This window comes from Eleutherodactylus coqui, unplaced genomic scaffold (assembly GCF_035609145.1).
Source record: "Eleutherodactylus coqui strain aEleCoq1 unplaced genomic scaffold, aEleCoq1.hap1 HAP1_SCAFFOLD_26, whole genome shotgun sequence".
Lineage (NCBI taxonomy): Eukaryota > Metazoa > Chordata > Amphibia > Anura > Eleutherodactylidae > Eleutherodactylus > Eleutherodactylus coqui.
Genome location: NW_027101742.1, coordinates 1,761,123 through 1,780,325, shown reverse-complemented (window position 1 = coordinate 1,780,325; position 19,203 = coordinate 1,761,123). Strand labels below are relative to the sequence as shown.

The 19,203-nt window shown below is 52.6% G+C and overlaps 1 protein-coding gene across 1 annotated transcript in view; it reads left to right on the top strand.

The window, feature by feature from the left end:
* The first annotated feature begins 14,194 nt into the window (after nt 1–14,194).
* Nucleotides 14,195–19,203, top strand: part of LOC136590993 (serine/threonine-protein kinase 17A-like) — a 33,821-nt gene continuing 28,812 nt past the window's right edge. The window contains exons 1-2 of the mRNA XM_066588458.1: nt 14,195–14,339; nt 15,599–15,798. Coding sequence (XP_066444555.1) covers nt 15,617–15,798 — 182 coding nt within the window. The 5' untranslated portion in view covers nt 14,195–14,339; nt 15,599–15,616. The remainder of the gene's footprint in view (nt 14,340–15,598; nt 15,799–19,203) is intronic.

Here is a 19,203-nt window from a genome sequence, read left to right as displayed (position 1 = left end):
GGTGGCCAGGGGTAGAGGCAGGGCACGAGCGAATAATCCATCAGCTGCTTCCCAAAGCACCCCCTCACGCCAAGCCACCGTGCAGAGGCCAAGGTGCTCTAAGGTGTGGCAGTTTTTCACGGAGACGCCAGACGACCAACGAACAGTGGTGTGCAACCTTTGTCGCGCCAAGATCAGCCGGGGAGCCACCACCACCAGCATGCGCAGGCATATGATGGCCAAGCACCCCACAAGGTGGGACGAAGGCCATTCATCACCTCCAGCTTGCGCCACTGCCTCTCCCCCTGTGCCCCAACCTGCCACTGAGATCCAACCGCCCACTCAGGACACAGGCACGACCGTCTCCTGGCCTGGACCCACACCCTCACCTCCGCTGTCCTCGGCCCCATCCAGCAATGTCTCTCAACGCAGCGTCCAGCTGTCGCTAAGAGAATCGGAGCGAAAGCGCAAATACGCCGCCACGCACCCACATGCCCAAGCTTTAAATGTCCACATAGCCAAATTGATCAGCCTGGAGATGCTCCCCTACAGGCTGGTGGAAACTGAGGCGTTAAAAAACATGATGGCGGCGGCAGCCCAGCGCTACTCAGTCCCCAGTCGCCACTATTTTTCACAGTGTGCCGTCCCAGCCCTGCATGACCACGTCTCACGCAACATCGTACGTGCCCTCACCAACTCGGTTACTGCCAAGGTCCACTTAACAACGGACATGTGGACAAGCACAGGCGGGCAGGGCCACTATATCTCCCTGACGGCACATTGGGTGAATTTACTGGAGGCTGGGACCGAGTCTGAGCCTGGGACCGCTCATGTTCTACCCACCCCCAGAATTGCGGGCCCCAGATCGGTGCTGGTATCTGCGGCGGTGTATGCCACCTCCACTAAACCTTCCGCCTCCTCCTCCAACGCAACCTCTACCTCGCAATCAAGACTTGTCAGCAGCAGCACGTCGCCAGCAGTCGGTGTCGCTCGGCAGCACAGCGGTGGGCAAGCGTCAGCAGGCCGTGCTGAAGCTACTCAGCTTAGGAGAGAAGAGGCACATGGCCCACGAACTGTTGCACGGTCTGACAGAGCAGACCGACCGCTGGCTTTCGCCACTGAGCCTCCAACCGGGCATGGTTGTGTGTGACAACGGCCGTAACCTGCTGGCGGCTCTGCAGCTCGGCAGCCTTACGCACGTGCCATGTCTGGCCCACGTCTTTAATTTGGTGGTTCAGCGGTTTCTGAAAGGCTACCCACACTTGTCAGACCTCCTCAGCAAGGTGCGCCGGGCCAGCGCACATTTCCGCAAGTCCAACACGGACGCTGCCACCCTGCGCACCCTGCAACATCGGTTTAATCTGCCAGTGCACCGACTGCTTTGCGATGTGCCCACACGGTGGAACTCTACGCTTCACATGTTGTCCCGGCTGTATGAGCAGCGTAGAGCTATAGTGGAATACCAACTCCAACATGGGCGGCGAAGTGGGAGTCAGCCTCCTCAATTCTTTACGGAGGAGTGGGCCTGGATGGCAGATATCTGCGAGGTCCTTGGAAACTTTGAGGAGTCCACCCTGATGGTGAGCGGCGATGCCGCAATCATTAGCGTCACCATTCCCCTGCTGTGCCTCTTGAGAAGTTCCCTGCAAAGCATAAAGGCTGATGCTTTGCAGGTGGAAACGGAGCGGGGGAAGACAGTATGTCGCTGGATAGTCAGAGCACCCTCATGTCTATATCTCAGTGCGTGGAGGAGGAGGAGGGGGAGGAGCCTGAGGAGGAAGAGACAGCTGGGCCCACTGCAGAGGGTGCCCATGCAGCTTGCCTCTCATCCATTCAGCGTGTATGGCCTGAGGAGGAGGAGGATACTCAAAGTGATCGTCCTAGTGAGGACAGCCATATGTTGCGTCCAGGCACCCTGGCACACATGGCTGACTTTATGTTAGCATGCCTTTCTCGTGACCCTCGTGTTAGATGCATTCTGGCCACTACGGATTACTGGGTGTACACACTGCTTGACCCACGGTATAAGGAGAACCTTTCCACTCTCATTCCCGAAGAGGAAAGGGGTTTGAGAGTGATGCAATACCACAGGGCCCTGGTGGACAAACTGATGGTAAACTCCCCATCAGACAGCGCTAGTGGCAGAAGGCGCAGTTCCGAGGGCCACGTAGAAGGGGAGGCGCGGAGATCAGGCAGCATGTTCAGCGCAGCAGGGGAACACTCTCCAAGGCCTTTGCCAGCTTTATGGCTCCCCAGCAAGACTGTCTCACACCTCCCCAGTCAAGGCTGAGTTAGAGGGAGCACGCAGCCGATCGTACCACCGTCCTCCGTGACGCCTCTGCTCCGTACAACTACTGGGTGTGAAAGCTGGATACGTGGCCCGAACTCGCGCTGTATGCCCTGGAGGTGCTGGCGTGCCCTGCGGCTAGCGTCTTGTCAGAGAGGGTGTTTAGTGCAGCTGGGGGAATCATCACAGCCAAGCATACCCGCCTGTCAACCGACAGTGCCGACAGGCTTACACTCATAAAGATGAACAAAGCCTGGATTTCCCCAGACTTCTCTTCTCCACCAGCGGACAGCAGCGCTACCTAAAGAACTTTGTCAATCTGTGTATAGTATTAGTCCTCCTCGTCCGGCTCCTCCTCCTGAAACCTCTCGTAATCACCGCAAATGGGCAATTTTTTTGTGGGCCAAAAGGCTCATGTAAAACTTTTCTAAATAATATTTCTCTGTTTCAATTCTCATTAAAGCATTGAAACTTCCACCTTAACCTATTGTTTTTTAGACTGGGCTGCCTCCAGGCCTACTTAAAAATTAAGCCACAGTACGCTAAGCGATTAATGGGTTTCACCTGCCCTCTGGGTTGGGCATGGGCAAGTTTTGTGGGGTACATTTGTACTGTCGGTACAACAATTTTTTGGGCCCTCGCCTACAATGTAATCCAAGTAATTTTTATGGGCTTCGCCAGCACTCATGGTACACCACTGTGTCTGGGGTTGGCCTACACATTTGCTACAGAAATGTAACTCTGTTCTGCCTACCTATACTTCTGCCACAGTAATGCTACAGGGGTCTGACTATACTTCAGCAACAGAAATGTTACTTTGGTCTGCCGATACTTCTGCTCCTGAAATGTTACCTTGGTTGGTGTATACTGTTACTACTGTAATTTTACTAATACTGGGCTCTGCCCATAATGCTTCAACGGAAATGTTACTGGGGCAGGTCTATACTGCTAAAACAGAAATGTAACTAATAGTGGGCTCTGCCCATACTGCTTCTACGTTAATATTACTGGGGCCTGTCTATACTCCTACTACTGAAATCTTACCAATACTACGCTCTCCCTACATTGCTGCCAGGGAAATGTGAATCTGCTGCTTTGTCTCTACTGCTTCTACGTTGCTGTTGCGGGGGCCTGTCTATACTCCTACTACTGAAATCGTACCAATACTACGCTCTCCCTACACTGCTGCCAGGGAAATGTGAATCTGCTGCTTTGTCTCTACTGCTTCTACGTTACTGTTGCTGGGGCCTGTCTATACTCCTACTACTGAAATCGTACCAATACTACGCTCTCCCTACACTGCTGCCAGGGAAATGTGAATCTGCTGCTTTGTCTCTACTGCTTCTACGTTGCTGTTGCTGGGGCCTGACTATACTCCTATGACTGAAATCGTACCAATACTATGCTCTCCCTACACTGCTGCCAGGGAAATGTGAATCTGCTGCTTTGCCCATACTGCTTCTACGTTGCTGTTACTGGGATCTGTCTATACTGATACTACTGAAATGTTACTGGGGTCTGTGTATACAGCTGCAAATGAAATGTTACTGGGGTCTGTCCTCACTGCTGCCAATGAAATGTTACAGGGGTTGTGCATACTCTTACCGCTGAAATGTTACGAATTCTCGGCTCTGCCTATACTGCTGCTACTGCAATGTTACAGAGTAGTGGAAACGGAGGCTTCCCAAAGACATGATGGTGGCAAGGCCACGCTACTAGGTTCCACAGGCGCAACAACTTTTCAGCGACGCGGTCACTGGGAAGGTGCATATAACCACGGACACGGGGAGAGGACACGTACTGCCTCAAAAACTTTCCCGTCCTCCTCCTCCAACTATAAAAACATTCTTGGCCGAAGCCCACCTGCATTTAATCTGACGTTACCTCAGCTGTGCTGGGCAATGCAATGGGATTTATTTATGTACCGCTGGTGGCTTCCTGGGACCTACCCATGCTGTCGGTCCACACGGAGTTGTAACTGCATGTGTCTACTTATAAAGAACCCCAGTCTGACTGGGGCATGCAGTGTGGGCTGAAGCCCACCTGCATTAAATCTGACGTTACCTCAGCTGTGCTGGGCACTGCAATGGGATATATTTATGTACCGCCGGTGGGTTCCAGGGAGCCACCCATGCTGTGGGTCCACAGGGACTTCACATAGGGGATTTGTACCTGCCTGTGTCTATGTATTAAAAACCCCGGTCAGGTTGGGGCATGCAGTGTGGGCCGAAGCCCACCTGCATTTAATCTGACGTTACCTCAGCTGTGCTGGGCAATGCAATGGGATTTATTTATGTACCGCCGGTGGCTTCCTGGGACCCACCCATGCTGTCGGTCCACAAGGAGTTGTAACTGCATGTGTCTACTTATAAAAAAACCCAGTCTGACTGGGGCATGCAGTGTGGGCCGAAGCCTACCTGTATTTAATCAGACGTTAGCTCTGCTGTCCAGGGCACTGCAATGGGATTTATTTATGTACCGCCGTGGGTTCCAGGGAGCCACCCATGCTGTCGGTCCACACGGACTTCACATTAGTGAGTTGTACCTGCCTGTGTCTATGTATTAAAAACCCCTGTCTGACTGGGGAATGCAGTGTGGGCCGAAGCCCACCTGCATTAAATCTGACATTACCTCAGCTGTGCTGGGCACTGCAATGGGATATATTCATGTACCGCCGGTGGGTTTCAGGGAGCCACCCATGCTGTCGGTCCACAGGGACTTCACATAGGGGATTTGTACCTGCCTGTGTCTATGTATTAAAAACCCTGGTCAGGTTGGGTATGCAGTGTGGGCTGAAGCCCACCTGCATTTAATCTGACGTTATCTCAGCTGTGCTGGGCAATGCAATGGGATTTATTTATGTACCGCCGGTGGCTTCCTGGGACCCTCCCATGCTGTCGGTCCACACGGACTTCACAACAGGGAGTTGTACCTGCCTGTGTCTACTTATAAAAAACCCCAGTCTGACTGGGGCATGCAGTGTGGGCTGAAGCCCACCTGCATTTAATCTGACGTTAGCTCTGCTGTCCAGGGCACTGCAATGGGACATATTGATGTACCGCCGGTGGGTTCCAGGGAGCCACCCATGCTGTGGGTGCACACGGAATTCCCATTGCGGAGTTGTACCTGCCTGTGACTATTTATAAAAAACCCCGGTCTGACTGGGGCATGCAGTGTTGGCCGAAGCGCACCTGTATTTAATCTGATGTTAGCTCTACTATGCGGGGCACTGCATTGGGACAAACTACAGGAGCAATACAGCACTGAGACGTGCACAGCTACGCTAGCATAGGAGTCCCCTGTAGGCCCGCGATTGCTGATGGTTTGTGCAGAGGCCTATGTCCTTGGTGCTTTGAAAGTCCGCTTCTTGCCTAGGATTGCTGAAGCTGTGGGCCGAGGCCTATGTCATGGGCGTGGTGCAAGTCTGCCATGTTTGGCCGCTCAGATCAATTTTTTGTTCATGTCTTGGGCTTCCTAGGACCCCCCTATACTATTGGTGCAAACTTAGTTCCCATTGCGGTGTTTGACCTGTCTGGCACAAAGGCACTGACTGACTTGGGTAGAGGGCAGAGCGCTGACGGTTTTCCCCTTGCAGTGTCGATTGAGCTATGCCACACCGTGACAGAATGAATACTGTGTGGCACATGGATTCCCCATTGCTATGCCCACGTTTGCAGCTCCTGACGGAGGTGGCACAGGATTGGATGTCTCATTGCTTCTGTACAGCATTGTGGGCTATCGCCCCGCCCCTTTTAAAGAGGGTCGCTGCCTGGCCCTGCCGACTCTCTGCAGTGTGAGCCTCCAGTTCCTCCTCATGGCTGACGCACTTAAAAATAGACATGAGGGTGGTGTGGCTGTGAGGCCAGCGTGTGGCATGAGGGCAGCTGAAGGCTGCGCAGGGACACTTTGGTGTGCGCTGTGGACACTGGGTCGTGCGGCGCGGTTGGGCAGCATGTAACCCAGGAGAAGAGGCAGCAGTGTGTCCCGCAGGCAGTGCTTGCGCTTAGTTGGAGGTAGTGTGGTGCTTAGCTAAGGTGTGCCTTGCTAATGAGGGTTTGTCCGAAGTAAAAATTGGTAGGGGGGGGCCCACTCTTGCCGCTATTGTGGCTGAATAGTGGGACCTGGGAACCTGAAATGCAGCCCAGCATGTTGCCCCTCGCCTGCCCTATCCGTTTCTGTGTCGTTTCCAGCACTTTCTTGGGTTTTGCAGATTTTCACCAATGAAAACCTTAGCGAGCATCGGTGATATACAAAAATGCTCGAGTTGCCCATTGACTTCAATGGGGTTCGTTACTCGAAACGAACCCTCGAGCATCGCGGAAAGTTCGACTCGAGCAACGAGCACCCGAGCATTTTGGTGCTCGCTCATCTCTAATAGGAAATGATGCGCTAAGAAGAATGTGCTCTCGTATTAACGTATATAGGGGGTAATCTGGACACATCCTACAGTATTTACTGAGAGCACATCTCTTAAATGGGTGGCCCGCTTTGGACAAACCTTATTGTGAGAAGGTCCCCCTGACAATAAGCTGATCCCAATGGATCCTACTGCTGGGACACCCAGTAATGACCCGTCGTTCGCGAACGAACAGTGCAAGGAGTGTTCAATTCTCCAGCAGCGTCACCACAAGCAAAGTTAAGTTTAAATTAGTTTCTTCACCCAAAACTAAAAATTTTTTTTCACTACAGTAGATATAAAAGCCTTCAGGACTCTGGTGATAAGCTGAAGATGAGGAGGACATTTCACCTTTCAGCAGGACAACCACCCAAAGCAGATCGCCACATCAGCAGAAGTATAGCTTCACCAGAAGAAGATCAAAGTCTTGCAAAGCCCAGCCGGAGCCCAGACCTGAATCCCATTAAAGATCTTTGGGTTGACCCGAAGAGGGCGCTACACACAAGATGTTCTCTTTGAATTTGGAGTGCAAGGAAGAGCGGGTCAAGACTGCCAAGTCAAGATGTGCCACACTGATAGATACTGACCCAAAAAGACTGAATGCTGTCATCAAGTCATGGGGTACATAAACTAAAACGTGGTTTCAGGGTGTGCAGATTTATGCAACCACATTATTTTTCCACCCTTAGGCTGTTCTCACACTAACGGGTCGGATTCCGCATGTGGATTTTTGCAGCTGAAGACCTGCGATCATTCATGGAAAGTAATTGTGAATGATCGCAGAATATCGCACATGCCAGCATTATTCCGCACGGTTGTACTGCTCCCCTTCAGCCGGAATTCCAGCTTTTCCTTTGTAGTGGTGAGCGTTGCCACCGCTGATATAGTGGGACTTGCATCCATCGACTACAAGGGGGGCCGTCTATACGGAATCCGTGCTAAAATAGAGCACACTGTGACTTTTCTTCTGCTTGTAGATATGAATTGTGTATTCCACGAGTGTGAATAAAAAAGTGATGCCTGCGTGATGCCTGCATTTTACTGTGAATCTTCCCGGCTGATGGCGATCGCGGATTCCGCAATTATAATCCGTCCGTGTGAGCTCGGCCTTAAGGATTTTAGTTTGTTTTTCAATGGAATTGTACAGATAACAGGTCACACGGAAGGTGCAAATAAATCTGAAATGTTAGATTTTATAGCAAGTCAAAAACCTGGCGTTTTAGCAGGGGTGTGCAGAAGTTTCATATCTGCCCATAGCAACCAATCACAGCGCAGCTTTCATGTTACCTCAGTGGTATAATAAATAACAACCAATCACAGCACAGCTTTCATGTTACCTCAGCGGTATAATATATAATAACCAATCACAGCGCAGCTTTCATGTTACCTCAGCAGTATAATATATAACAACCAATCACAGTCCAGCTTTCATGTTACCTCAGCGGTATAATATATAACAACCAATCACAGCGCAGCTTTCATGTTACCTCAGCTGTATAATTTATAATAACCAATCACAGCGCAGCTTTCATGTTACCTCAGCGGTATAATATATAACAACCAATCACAGTGCAGCTTTCATGTTACCTCAGTGGTGTAATATATAACAACCAATCACAGAGCAGCTTTCATGTTACTTCAGCGGTATAATTTATAATAACCAATCACAGCGCAGCTTTCATGTTACCTCAGCAACATAATATATAACAACCAATCACTGCGCTGTGATGACCGCCTGTACCTTCCCAAGGTGACTCTCCCAATTGGTATTACAGACTATGACATTGTCTAGGTACGCGGCAGAATAGTTAATGTGAGACCTCAAAATCTGATCCATTAACCCTTGAAAGGTAGCAGGCGCCTTGTAAAACAAACGGCATGTCTTTTGTACTGAAACAGGCCCTCTGGGGTTGAGATGGCCATTTTTTCCGTGGCCTTGTCAGTCAGAGGTATTTGCCAGTACCCTTTAGAAAGGTCAAGTGTGGTGATATATCTGGCGTTACCCAGTCTCTCAATTAATTCATCAACCCTGGGAGTGGGATATGCATCAAATTTGGAGATTTCGTTTAATTTCCTGAAATTATTGCAAAACCTCGACGTACCGTCTGTCTTGGGGACTAACACAATGGGGTTGACCACTCGCTTTTTGATTCCTCTATAACCCATACTTTCAGCTTGTGCTTAACCTCGGCAGAAACCGCTTCCCTACGTGCTTGTGGAATCCTATACGGTTTTAAGTTTACCTTCATCCAGGGTTCAGTTACGATATCATGTGTTATGACGTGTGTACGACCGGGCCGGTCAGAGAATTTGTCTCTGTTTCTTTGTAGGCATTGAAAATAGGACGTGCGAACAAGGACTGGTGCCAAGCACCGTCACACTCCATAGGTTCATTAGTCATAGGGCACTGAGCCAACACATGCCCGAGCCCCTGGCATCTCCAGCACCTCAAAGGCCCTGGTTTCTTTGGCTTCAGAAACTGGTTGGAGCTATCAGAGCCTTGCAACTCCAATGGTGCCCTTTATCATGGCCCGACCTCCTTCCCGCCATACCACAGCTTTCCTCCGGCATCTAGTGGTCTCTTACCCCGTGCAGGTCTGGAACTCGTAGCGGGGGTAGTTCTCAGTCGCAGTGTAGCGGTCGATCAGGTCTACCAGCTGGTTGGCATTCTTGAGTCCTCCATGGCTGACTCAGCATTGCAGATATGGGTAGGGCAGGGCACGGGTATAACGATCCACCACAACCTTATCGACCATCTGGATGGGCGTGTACACGTCTGGCTCCAGCCATTTTTTTACCATATGGTACAGGTCAAACATCTTCAACCTGGCTGATTGGTCGGACCTGTAGCTCCAATTGTGCACTCTCAGAGCCTGTCCCCCCGCCGTACCCAGACGAGCCAGGATCTTCACTTTTAACCTGGCGTAGTCGTTTACCTCATGACTACTGAGGTTGTGGTATGCCTTCTGGGGTTCCGCCGTGAGGAACGGTGCTAGAACCTCGACCCATCCAGCCTTGGGGAGTGCCTCTCGTTCGGCGGTTCTCTCAAACACCATCAGATAGGCATCAACATCATCCTCAGGAGTCATCTTTTGCAGAAATTTCTGCACAGTCTCTCTGAGCCTGGCTGTAGTCGGAGCTCCGTCCCTCCTCAAGGCAAGATGTTTTAGGAGGACATCCGTCAGCCGATCCATCCATAGCTGGGGTTGGCGCTTGCATCGCGAACGCAGGTTTTACCCAGGACATTCACGGGTGTCTTGCCGTTGCCCTCAGCAGCTGGGATTGCTACCCGCATCCAAACACCAAGTGTCAGAAAGTCCTCCAGGGGGTGGGGCAGCAAAGACACACTGGATCAGCAGGTGAATAAAACTTGCTCAGTTTTATTTTAAAGTAAAGTAAAGTCCAAACTAGGCCAAAGCAAAATAGAGAAGTCCTTCTCAAAATAACAGGGGTACCACGCAGGGTACTCAGGTCCACACAGTGAGGTGTTGCTCCCTCCTCAGCTTGAAACACACTGACTCCCTGGAGCTGCAGTCTTTTATGCTCCAGTAACGCGGTCAGTGCCTACAGCTGAGTTGAGAGCTAGGGTGAAGCTATGGACTGGATCTTCACCCTGTCCAGACTAAGAGCCTGGGAGGGAGATACTCCATCCACAACCTCACCCTTTACCTGCTTGCAATAAATATATATATATATATATATATATATACACACACACACACACACAAAACGCATCAGTAGATCACCTAATATATATATGTACGTACGTACATACATACATACACACACAATGCACCGGTATATCACCTAGTATACACACACACACACACACACACAAGTATATCTTCAAGTCTAATATAAATAAGTCTACAGGTGTTTTCCTGCACCGCACTATGACCACTTTTCTTGACCTTTGCTGGATGATTTTGGTGTCATCACATTAGTGACATCCTCACTGCCACCGGAAAATAATAAAATGTGACTTTGTTACATCGAGTTACCTATGAGGGCAGCCTAAAGTTCTTATATTAAGTCTCTGGGTGTGCAACTAGGGAGAGCTAACAGTCTGAGTGGTGAGAGGACAAGCGGTTAGCGGTACAGAGGGCGAGTCGTGCAGAGAGGTGAGAGGTATCCAGAGTGGTAGACAAGGTGAGCGGTACACAGGGCAAGCGGTGCAGAGAGGTGAGAGGTACCCAGGATTAGTGGTACAGAGGGCGAAGGTGCAGAGAGCTGAGCGGTACACATGGTGAGTGGTACACAGGGTGAGCGGTAGACAGGGTGAGCGGTACACAGGGTGAGCGGTACACAGGGTGAGCAGTGCAGAGAGGTGAGCAATACACAGGACGAGCGGTACACAGGGTCAACAGTGCAGAGAGGTGAGCAGTACACAGGACGAGTGGTACAGAGGGCAAGCAGTGCAGGGAGGTGAGCAGTACACAGGGCGAGTGGTACAGAGGGCAAGCAGTGCAGGGAGGTGAGCAGTACACAGGGTGAGCGGTACACAGGGCGAGCAGTGCAGTGAGTTGAGCGTACATGGGGCAAGTGGCACACAAGGCGAGCGGTACACAGGGTGAGCGGTGCAGGGAGGCGAGTGGTACACAGGGTGAGCAGTGCAGAGAGGTGAGCGGTGCAGGGAGGCGAGTGGTACACAGGGTGAGCAGTGCAGAGAGGTGAGCGGTACACAGAGTGAGTGGTACACAGGGTGAGCCGTGCAGAGAGGTGAGCGGTACACAGGGCGTTATTTGTCCAAATTTATTCTCTATTCCTTCTTCTGATCAGAACAACTTGAGTATTCTGAGAATCTGCCCTAAACCTCCTTCTTCTCTAATACATCTACTACTAGCAAACTGTAAGCAGTGCCACTGCGGCTAAAGACGTCCTCTTGGCTTCAGCTTGAATGTGGATCTAGGCAGCCGGTCAGGACTGAGGTCTAACATTTCCAGGCTGCTCTGTTTTCTAAGTCGTTAGCTCTGTTTGTAACACTAGTGGCTCCGGCATAAATGACTCCCTGTGAATGTTGTAGGTTTTTCCTGATGAGAACTGCCACTTGCGGTAGACTATGCCTCTATGTGGAGAGACGGGTCATGTGGTGATGGCTGATGATCTTTGATATGTGGCTTAAAACTAGAGGAAAATATTTCATAGAGGTAGCGATGAAAAGACAGCACACATTAGGAAACATTTGGGGAAATGCAGAACATTTAGAGTCGCTCCTATCTGCTGATACAACGATGGACAGTGTGTAACCATAAAACAAGTCACATAAGAACTACAAGGGATATATATATTTCCCTATCGTATATAGGGAAATAAAGAAAGATGGAGCCAAACTGTGAGTTTGGAGCCGCAGCAGGTGAGTTTATTCTTATTTTCAGCCCTCATGTCCGCGGGGCGGGAGGAATCCGCTACGGGTTCTCCGTGGAGAATCCGTAGCGGGCCTGATTTTCCCCGTGGACATGAGGCCTTCGAGTTATGGCATTTTGCACAACTTCTACCATTATAGAGAAATATTGGAAGTTGTAGTCAGTGGGAATCAATATAATGTCCGTGGCCCAGCTGTAAGAGGAGAGAGTAAGAAAGCTAAAAGGAGCCAAAAGAGACATATTTAGAGAAGGATCACTGCTGATCACAACTTCTGACACAACTTTGTGAGATATCTGATATAGTATTCTGATATGTAATTGGGCCTCTAAGTGCGTGTGTGCTGAAGATCTGTAATACTTTGCAACAATCTGTGAAGAAATGTGTTGTAATTCCGCACGTGGTTTTGCCAACTGATAGGGCTAAATCCATGGCCGAAAGCATGGTGGACTGCGCAAATGTCATGAACAATTCAGAAGGAAATTCCACTGTAAGAAGAGTCATGAGGGAGCAGGAGGTCCTGAATATATGGCTGCGCTGTGAGCGTACCCTCAGGGGAACACCTCCAAAAATTATGGCAAAACCCGCAGCTCTGCCATGGTATTCGCCGTAGGCAAAATACATGTGCTACAAGGTGAGCGGGCCCAGGGCGCCCCGACAAACCAACAGTGGAGGGCCCATCCGACAGGCACCAGCAGCTCCAACTGTTTCATTGTCCGTCATCCAGAGACAGGGGGCGCCTTCGTTACACCCATGTGTTTATCGGAACCATTCTCAGGCACTTGGCTGAAGGACATTTGTTCTCGCGGCCCCCATTACATGTCCTCTGACCCCCGCCGTCACCTCTGTTTGCAGTGAGGTTGTGAACAATGAAACTGGACGCTACGGAGGGGAGCTGGTCTTTAATGACGAATCCAGGTTTAGTTTGGGCGCTGATGACGGGCGTGTTCGTGTCTGGGGACCTCAGGGTGAGCACCTTGATCATGTGTTTGCTGTGGAGCGACACACTGCCCCCTGCTGGTGTGATGGTCTGGGGGGCCATTGCATACAAAAGTCGGTCAGCCCTAGTAGTGGTACGAGGGACAATGACAGCTCAGCGATATGTTCAGGACATCCTGCAGCCACATGTGTTCCCTCATGGTGGAGGATAATGCTCGGACGCACACAAGGGGGTCACAGGAGCCCCCACAACATGGTCACACTGCGGTGGTCTGCCTGGTGGCCAGATTTATTGGCAATACAACATGTCTGGGACCATCTGGGCAACTTCAGCACCCTACGGGTGTGACACGATCTAGAGGCTCCATGACAGCAAATGTGGATACCATATGGAACCTGTATGCCTTCACAGCCGTGTATCACATCTTGTATCCAAGCTAGAGGCGGTACAACAGGGTACTGGAGCCTCCATGCCTAACTGTATCACATCTTGTATCCAAGCTAGAGGCGGTACAACAGGATACTGGAGCCTCCATGCCTTCACAGCCGTGTATCACATCTTGTATCCAAGCTAGAGGCGGTACAACAGGGTACTGGAGCCTCCATGCCTTCACAGCCGTGTATCACATCTTGTATCCAAGCTAGAGGCGGTACAACAGGGTACTAGAGCCTCCATGCCCCCCGTATCACATCTTGTATCCAAGCTAGAGGTGGTACAATGGGGTACTAGAGCCTCCATGCCCGCCCGTATCACACTTCTATCCAAGCTAGAGGTGGTCCAACAGGGTATTAGAGCCCCCATGCCTGCCCGTATCACATCTTGTATCCAAGCTAGAGGCGATACAACAGGGTACTAGAGCCTCCATGCCCACCTTATATATGTATACTCTCCTTGTCAGTAACATCCCTCCCCCTGACAAGGAGTGTGTATATATATATATATATACTCTTTCTAGCGGAGGATGCTACTTGCAGTAAGTAGTGTAGACTGCAAGGACATATACTGCTCTCCCCTGAGAGGACGGCACTGTACCGCTTTGCTCTCACCTGTGGGGGCAGCACAAACTCCTCCCGCCTCCTCCCTAACTTCCGTAGACACGTGAGCGGCGGGGACACTTCAGCGCCCTCTATAGGACAAATCTCGGGCTGCAGCGCTTACACTACTGAAATCGCGTTTGATTGACAGCCTCCCCCTGGCGGCGCCCTGTGATAACCTGCCGGGTGGGAGGAGCTGGCGGCTGTGGGCGTGGTCGCACGGAGCCCGGACTGTGAAGTGGCGCTTCCTCCCGCAGTCACTCGTCCTCCGGCTGCAGTGTGCGCGGTGTGTCCGCCATCTCCTCTTCCGTGTCCCGGCCAGCAGCGGCCGAGGAGCAGCGGGTATGTATGGCGGCGGCCGGTGCGCGCGAACTGACCGGTCTGTGGGGTCCCAGGTAAATTTCCCGGTGTCCCCGCACGTCTTGTGTGACGGAGAGTGTACCATTCCTGCCCGGGGGGGAGGGGGCAGAAAGGACAGGCGGCGCACAGACCCAGCACAGACCCAGCCACCTTACTACAGAAGTCTATGGCGAGTGCCGCGGCTGGGAGTCTAAGGGTCGGGTGGTATCAGTATGTACCGGGGTCACAGTGATGGCTGCGCTGAAATGCTGACGGTTTCTGGCCCCTCAGTGATGGCCTCGCTAACGTGCTGATGTTTTGGGGCCCCCTAGTGATGGCTGTGCTGATGTTTTGGGGCCCCATGGTGATGGCTGTGCTGATGGTTTGGGGCCCCATGGTGATGGCCGTGCTGATGGTTTGGGGCCCCCTGGTGATGGCCGTGCTGATGGTTTGGGGCCCCCTGGTGATGGCCGTGCTGATGGTTTGGGGCCCCCTGGTGATGGCCGTGCTGATGGTTTGGGGCCCCCTGGTGATGGCCGTGCTGATGGTTTGGGGCCCCCTGGTGATGGCCGTGCTGATGGTTTGGGGCCCCCCGGTGATGGCCGTGCTGATGGTTTGGGGCCCCCCGGTGATGGCCGTGCTGATGGTTTGGGGCCCCCCGGTGATGGCCGTGCTGATGGTTTGGGGCCCCCCGGTGATGGCCGTGCTGATGGTTTGGGGCCCCCCGGTGATGGCCGTGCTGATGGTTTGGGGCCCCCCGGTGATGGCCGTGCTGATGGTTTGGGGCCCCCCGGTGATGGCCGTGCTGATGGTTTGGGGCCCCCCGGTGATGGCCGTGCTGATGGTTTGGGGCCCCCCGGTGATGGCCGTGCTGATGGTTTGGGGCCCCCCGGTGATGGCCGTGCTGATGGTTTGGGGCCCCCCGGTGATGGCCGTGCTGATGGTTTGGGGCCCCCCGGTGATGGCCGTGCTGATGGTTTGGGGCCCCCCCGGTGATGGCCGTGCTGATGGTTTGGGGCCCCCCCGGTGATGGCCGTGCTGATGGTTTGGGGCCCCCCCGGTGATGGCCGTGCGGATGGTTTGGGGCCCCCCCGGTGATGGCCGTGCGGATGGTTTGGGGCCCCCCCGGTGATGGCCGTGCGGATGGTTTGGGGCCCCCCGGTGATGGCCGTGCGGATGGTTTCTCCATCTCCCCACCCCACGGTTTGGGGCCGCCCAGTGATGCTTGCGTTGACATGCTGACTGTTACCTTGTTCCTGCAGGTTGGCACTTTTTCCAGGATGATCCCGGAGGAAAGCTATGGGATGATGGAGAATGTCTACCGGACCCCGCGGACGGGGCGGCACCAGCTGCCAGAGAAGGGGCTCGAGAGACCTGGACTTCTTGGGGACCCCTGTACCCCCATCCAGAGCCAGCCGTTCAGCAGCCGCTACACCATGTGCTCTGGGCACGAGCTGGGCAGGTAAGGGGCACCTGAGGGGGTGGAAGCCTTGTTACCCCTCAGAAGGAGGAAATATGGATTACTTAATAGCCTGTCTAAAGTGGCTGTGGGCATAGAGGAATGCCAACTGATGGAGGGTGTGGCTGGTGGGCTCTCTGGTGTGGCGGGCACTGGTACTTCTGGTGCGGCTGGCGGGCTCTCCGGTGCGGCGGGCACTGGTGCGGCTGGCGGGCTCTCCGGTGCGGCGGGCACTGGTGCGGCTGGCGGGCTCTCCGGTGCGGCGGGCACTGGTGCGGCTGGCGGGCTCTCCGGTGCGGCGGGCACTGGTGCGGCTGGCGGGCTCTCCGGTGCGGCGGGCACTGGTGCGGCTGGCGGGCTCTCTGTGGCTTCCATAGCTCCCAATTGGTGTTCTAGTAGAGTAGCCATGATGTGGCTGCTGCTGGCAGTGCCCATCGCTCTCCTCACCCCCAGTGTGGGCAGCTAACGGTCTGCCTGCTTTTAGCCGCATCTTGCAAAATCCTATTAGTTTTGTGCCTAAATCTGGCGGTTTCCGAGTATTGCGCACGGATTTCCGCAGCCGATCTCCGCGCTCTTCTACGGTGCCTGACGCCCGCCGGGGGGGACTGCTGTTGGTTTTGTTTTACGTGATCGTCAACAGTTTGTTGGACTTCACCCTCCTGCCGCCGGGTAATATGGGGGCATCCGGCTACCAGGTGTTGGGCATGACTTATCAGAGATCGCCACCAGCATTTATAGATTTACTGTCAAATTGGAGACCCCTAATAAATGAGCGCTGCGCCCGCCGAGCGCCGTACAGAGGTTCCCAGCTTCTACGGGCCGTCCAGAGACTCCGACCGTTGTGCACCCTTTGTCTGCCAGTCTGGTTCCTGGGGACGTACTCGCTGCAGACTTGTCAGCCGCCCGCCCCTACAGTCATTACTGGCAGCTGTAAACGAGGCGCCCGACGCAGTACGGATCGAGAAGTCGCTCGCTAGTCGCTCCTTCGCAGCTCACTGGAACGGAGAAGTCTCGTGAGTAAGCTCAGTGCGAACGGGTAGGGGTTCATCCATGGAGGCCGGAAGAGATCTGTCTGGCGTGTTCCGCCTAATGACCAGCACTGAGGTGTGAAGACGCAGAAGTATTAACACGGGCGTGTGCGGTGCGCTATCAGTCCGTGAAATGTGCATTATTGTCGCGGGTGCGAACATGCACTGCTTTTTTTAATTTTTTTTTTTTCTTTTCCACTGTGTGTGACGCATTTGGTGAGGAAAAGGCGTCTCCCTGCCGCTCACGCGGTTTTCACGCACGTAAACGTGCGCGTGTGTGTGTACCCCAAACCCCATCGCGCCCGTGTGCTGATCACATGATGTGTGAATGCGATGCAATTCCCCCCCCCGGTTTCATAGAAAATGATGGGCAATATCTCGCAAAAATAGGAATATGGCGCCGTGCCCGGCCTCAGGCGTCCGGGCTGAGATGATCATCACCCGCAGAACTGACCGCGCGTGTTTATTTGTTTTGTGTGCACACAAGTTGTGTAAATCCTCTGAAGTGGTTTGGCAGGAGATAAGCGGCGCCCCTCTGATATTTTGGGGGTAGATCCTCTGGTCGGCGGTCGGGCGACTAATATTCTCCACCGTTTTTGTGATTTGAGAAGTCTTGTTTCCTGGCAGCAGAGAAGTGAAGACGCTGCAGTGTTCGGACCTTAGCACACGGGCGGGGAGGGGATACCCATATCTCGCTGTGTAATATGCAGGTTGGGTGACGGATATAAACGTGTTCTAGTAACTGGTTAATGACCTTAACGGACTGCTAATCTCTGTACCAAGTGTCGCCCTATTAACGAGGGTCTGAGTGTGTCACCTGGCAGTGGTGGGCAGATAACAAGTATGCGGTCAGGATGGTGTTTGGTACTGCGGTTGGGCAGTGTGCCCACTCCAATATGCCCTCTGCATTGTGTGACATGTTACCCGCCGCCCAGATGTGGTTGTTGGCAGAACATAGGAAGTGCGAGTGCAGCTAATCCGGTCGGGTCTTCATGTTGTATCCGCTGTGGTGGTTGATATTGTACCCAGCAGTATTTTCCGCTTACCCAGAAGGCATCTGCAGATCTTTCTCTTACAACTGCTACATTGTATCGGTGTGCGACGTCACATTATATGCTGTTACTTATGTGGCTCCCAGACAGGGAATGTATTTTGGCGCTACATTCCGGGGTTCTATTACGGTTCGGATGCGGTAAGGTCCAGTGTTACACCTGCGGCTCTTACTTCTGGGGAGGATCGGCTTGTGATGGTATAAACAGAAGGCGATACGTGATATCAGAGGGTGGTATAATGATGGCACTGTGAGGGGTCAACAGACCGCAGCTGTCTTCTGGCCGCCTGTATCTGTAGTCGCTGGTGAGTTTGTGGTTTCCTCTGATAGTACTAATAGCTCGCCGTCTGTACAGACTGGGGCATGTGGGCAGAGGCCACCCGCTTCAACAGCATGGCCTTTACACTAAGTAGGGTAGGGTGCCACAACTTTTCCCACGATGGCAGATATTTTGGTGGGGGAGGAGGTGGCAGCATTCGGGCATTTTGGATTTCAACATGCCGGTCCTGTGCTCTCGGAGGAGATGAGCCACCATGGCCGTTGTCTGGCAGCAACGCCGTCTCCCCTCCCCATTAGGAATGCATGCTCAGCCGGTCGGGATGCGGGGCGCCCTGTGTGCGGCCATAATTACACTTACTATGAAGTGTCCGTTAAGCCCATGTACTGTGTGCCCAGAATGGCATCTGTGCAGATGAAGGACTTGTTCACACGGGCGTAAATACGTCGCACATGATGCAGTGGAGGACGCCAAATATACAAACGCCCGTGTGAGTACGCCCGAACGGCAAACAGTTGTCACCTCACTCTGCAGCTATTGTAAATTCTGACCATGTCCAGTTTAAAAAAAAAACAAAAAAAAAAACCTCATTCTGTAGCCGGCGGGTCATCCTGACTTTAACCCCTTCACAACCAACTGCATCCTCTCCCCACACCGTCTCTTGCCAGGTGGTGAAAGCGGCGCCCGCTCCTTACCCTGCAGTGGTCGGCTATGGTAAACCCCCTTGACCACCTGTGATAGAATCAGGAGGTGTCGATGGTTGGCAGTGAATGCCATTGTACAATACAGTGCAGTACTGAAGTATTGTAGTATATTGGACAAGTGACCAAATGATCGGCCCCTGGTGGGATTATAATAAGAGGCTTCACACTTGCGATATCGCTTTTTTTTTTCTTTTCTTTTTACACGACTATCAATGGAATTCTCGAATGTTAAGTGCGTCGCACGAACTTGGAGTTTGTAAGATCAGAAAGACCCATTGACAGTCGTGTTTAAAAAAAAAAACAAAACGCGCCAATATTGCCCGTGTGAGGGCGCCCTGAGGGATATAA